The sequence below is a fragment of the Carassius auratus genome, chromosome 28 (genome assembly GCF_003368295.1).
Source record: "Carassius auratus strain Wakin chromosome 28, ASM336829v1, whole genome shotgun sequence".
In the NCBI taxonomy this organism is placed as follows: domain Eukaryota; kingdom Metazoa; phylum Chordata; class Actinopteri; order Cypriniformes; family Cyprinidae; genus Carassius; species Carassius auratus.
Genome location: NC_039270.1, coordinates 3,786,766 through 3,790,448, shown reverse-complemented (window position 1 = coordinate 3,790,448; position 3,683 = coordinate 3,786,766). Strand labels below are relative to the sequence as shown.

Below are 3,683 nucleotides of genomic sequence, written 5' to 3'. Positions count from 1 at the left end.
GAGGGTGATGGTTTGTAACTTCCTGTTTGGAGCTGACGCAGTCTGTGCACCTGAAGTGAAGACACCTGTTGTGTGAACCTGTTGGAGACAACTATTACATGAAAAGTTAGTAAAACTGCTGTTAAACCGTTTCTCTGAGAGTTTGTGGCTCAGTTTGGCTTGTTCGTGAGTATCTTCCATGCTCTTTATAAACCAGCTAGCGTGTGATGCTAATGGAGCTAGCGTGTTTACACTAATGCTGCATCCAAAATTTCATACTTCCATACTATATAGTAGGCGACAAACAGTATGCGAAGCAAGTAGTATGTCTGAATTCTTAGTATTCGAAAAACAGTAGGCGAGATGTACCCGGATGACCTACTACTTCTGCCCAAATTCCGTGTCATGCATATGATGGACACTACTCTATCCCATGAGGACACGGGAGAGGACTCGTCATATTCGAAAAATGGCGGAAAACCGCAATTCAGCTGTTTTGAAGTGTAAGTAGGGGAGAGCGGGGTAAGTTGTCACACGGGTAAGTTGTCACATTGTTCATAACTCCAACACTAGAAGCTCTATCTAAAAAATCAAATAGCCACTTTATGTGACTTCTTCTTCTATAGTCAACTTCCTGTTCACATGTGATCAAGATCACTGTAATCAGAGGTTAGCACAATTTTCTTATTTTTCTGCATAAAAAGTAAAAAAAAATTCACTTTACATTTTATGTAATACAACTTTGTTAGGTGTGAATGTTTAAAATGATTATTTTGCACAAAATAGAGGAGACAGTAACGTGTCTTTTGATACTTTAGCTAAAGTGATATGATGAGCTAAACTTGAGATTTAGACCACATTAGCACACAAGTAAGTATGGGGCAAGTTGTCTCAATGACTTTGGGGCAAGTCGTCACATGTGACAACTTGCCCCTGTACAAACAAACACATCGAACATGCTCAGAAAACATGATAAATAGTGATATTGTAATTTATTTCTAATTGCAATAAGTTGTTTGAAGGGAGGAAGGAAGGAAGGAAGGAATTAAGGAAGGAAGGAAGGAAAATCAGAAGCCCTGTTTACTCCTTTTGGACAACCACGAGTCTCATCTGTCCATTGATGTACTCAATTATGCCAAAAAAATGGCATAATCATGCTGTCATTTCCACTGCACTGCTCACATCGGCTCCAACCATTAGACAGGTCTGTCTACGGGCCACTAAAGAGGCACATCAACAGCGCATGTGATGCCTGGATGAGGAACAACCCTGGGAAGACAATGTCGATTTATGACATACCTGGGATTGTGGCAATTGCCTATCCTCTGGCTGCAACCCCCTTAAACATTCAGGCTGGCTTTAGGGTGGCTGGGGTTCAACCTTACAACAGAGATGTATTTATGGAAACCGAGTTTGCACCATCCTACGCCACAGATCGCCCCATTCAGAACCCTGCGCTGTCAGGCTGCAGCACCAACTCTGCCCTGCCAGGCCCCAGCACCAACCCTTCCATGCCAGGCTCCAGCACCAACTCTGCCCTGCCAGGCCCCAGCACCAACTCTGCCCTGCCAGGCCCCAGCCCCAACTCTGCCCTGCCAGGCCCCAGCACCAACCCTTCCATGCCAGGCTCCAGCACCAACTCTGCCCTGCCAGGCCCCAGCACCAACTCTGCCCTGCCAGGCCCCAGCCCCAACTCTGCCCTGCCAGGCCCCAGCACCAACCCTTCCATGCCAGGCTCCAGCACCAACTCTGCCCTGCCAGGCCCCAGCACCAACCCTTCCATGCCAGGCCCCAGCCCCAACTCTGCCCTGCCAGGCTCCAGCACCAACTCTGCCCTGCCAGGCCCCAGCACCAACCCTTCCATGCCAGGCCCCAGCCCCAACTCTGCCCTGCCAGGCTCCAGCACCAACTCTGCCCTGCCAGGCCCCAGCACCAACCCTTCCATGCCAGGCCCCAGCCCCAACTCTGCCCTGCCAGGCTCCAGCACCAACTCTTCCCTGCCAGGCCCCAGCCCCAACTCTGCCCTGCCAGGCTCCAGCACCAACTCTGCCCTGCCAGGCCCCAGCACGAACCATTTCATGCCAGACCCCAGCACCAACTCTGCAGTGCCGAGCACACCGAGTTATGCTTCTGCTATCACCAGCTCACCCTTACCCAGCAATGCTATTGCTGACAGTGGGCTACCAACTCCAGAGGACATTCGGCCATATCCAAAAGCCGGCCCTCGAAAACCAGCCAGCATAGGAAGAAAACGACGCAAAACAGCAATACTTACTGACACGCCAGTGAAGCAGCAACTAGAAATAGAAAAGAATAAGCCTCAATCTAGCAAAAAGCTGTTTCAAAAGAAAGGGAAGCAGAAATCTGGACCTATGAAAAACAAGGCAGCTAAAAGAAGGAAAATCATGCAAGAGTCATCATCAGATGATGAAGAGTGCTTCTGCCTGGTCTGTGTGGAGCCATTTCCAAAGAGTCGTCCAAAGGAGACCTGGGTAAAATGTGTTAAATGCAACAATTGGGCCCATGATGCTTGCACCTCAGGCCAGGCAATTTATGTGTGTCAGAATTGTGATTCTGGAGATGAGTCCTATTAGTCAGATACAGTGCATCTGTTTTGTTCAGAGGTTAAACATGTTAAGTTAAGCAAGTTATCTGCAGCATTCCGTTCAGTTATCTGGTTTTATGTGAAAGCCATAGAACATTTGAGTTTAAAGTTCAAAGTGAAGTGGTCTTGCCACTTAATTAAAATGTGCATTATTTGGATTGAAATAATTGTTTTTCCAGATTCTCCTGGCACGGGTGTTTATATTTCCAGTTTGGATTGAGTTTAAAAATTAAATTCTATATTCACAATTAAGCAGTTGTGTTCTTATTTTTAGATAATCTATTGTGACAACTTACCCGCCCTAGTGTGACAACTTACCCTCCGATGGGGCAAATTGTCACAAGTGCACACTCACTATTCAACAGTCTACAACTCTGTAATGAGATAAGATATAAAGATGTTATGAATACAACATATGTGCCCAAGACTTCCTTCTTTCATTTGGTATGAGATTTATACCATTTTGATGTATGGTGCTCAGTAAATGTTAGACATTGTGAAAAGTGTGACAACATACCCCGCTCTCCCCTACCTTATGGATAAACATTGTTCATTGTGGTTAAAGTGTGCTTGTTTAACATAATCCAAGTAAACGACTGACTTGAAGGTTTACACATTAAGTAAATTTACACGATTTTGTAAATTTACTGTAAAAAGGTGTTTAATAATCACTATCGACCAGATGCTGTGCCTCAGCTTATTAAGGCTGCTTTCTACAGACGGCTCATTAAGTAATTTATTGAGATAAAGTTAAAAAAAATCGAAACGTGTTAATTTACGTTTTACTAGTGTTGATATTTTTATAAAAAAATTTTGGATAACTTAAATGGAAAACTATTGTTAATAAGTACCTCAGTTTGATCATAAATCATCAGTAATGTGTAGATCCTGTTCTGATGTTACAGGGACTGATGAACACATTTGTTCTCATCCACTGATAAAAGCCTATTCAGTGGAAACCATAATTCAGTAAGTATATAAATGAAAATTAATCTTAACTACACACACTCTTTACATGTATTTATGTTAGGATCATAATATATCTGCTGATTGGCTTCATCACTCTGTCTCCTCTCCACCAGTAAGCTGGTGTGTGGTG

The 3,683-nt window shown here is 44.3% G+C and overlaps 1 protein-coding gene across 1 annotated transcript; it reads left to right on the top strand.

Moving 5' to 3' along the window:
- The first annotated feature begins 605 nt into the window (after positions 1-605).
- On the top strand, positions 606-3,102 carry LOC113047455 (leucine-rich repeat extensin-like protein 5). Its single transcript, XM_026208832.1, has one exon. The coding sequence runs from the start codon at positions 1,134-1,136 to the stop codon at positions 2,571-2,573; it is 1,440 nt and encodes a 479-aa protein (XP_026064617.1). The 5' UTR covers positions 606-1,133; the 3' UTR covers positions 2,574-3,102.
- The last annotated feature ends 581 nt before the right edge of the window (positions 3,103-3,683 follow it).

Bases quoted from the DNA above. Each gene is read 5' to 3' on its own strand.
- LOC113047455 (XM_026208832.1), top strand. From the start codon at position 1,134: ATGCTGTCATTTCCACTGCACTGCTCACATCGGCTCCAACCATTAGAC.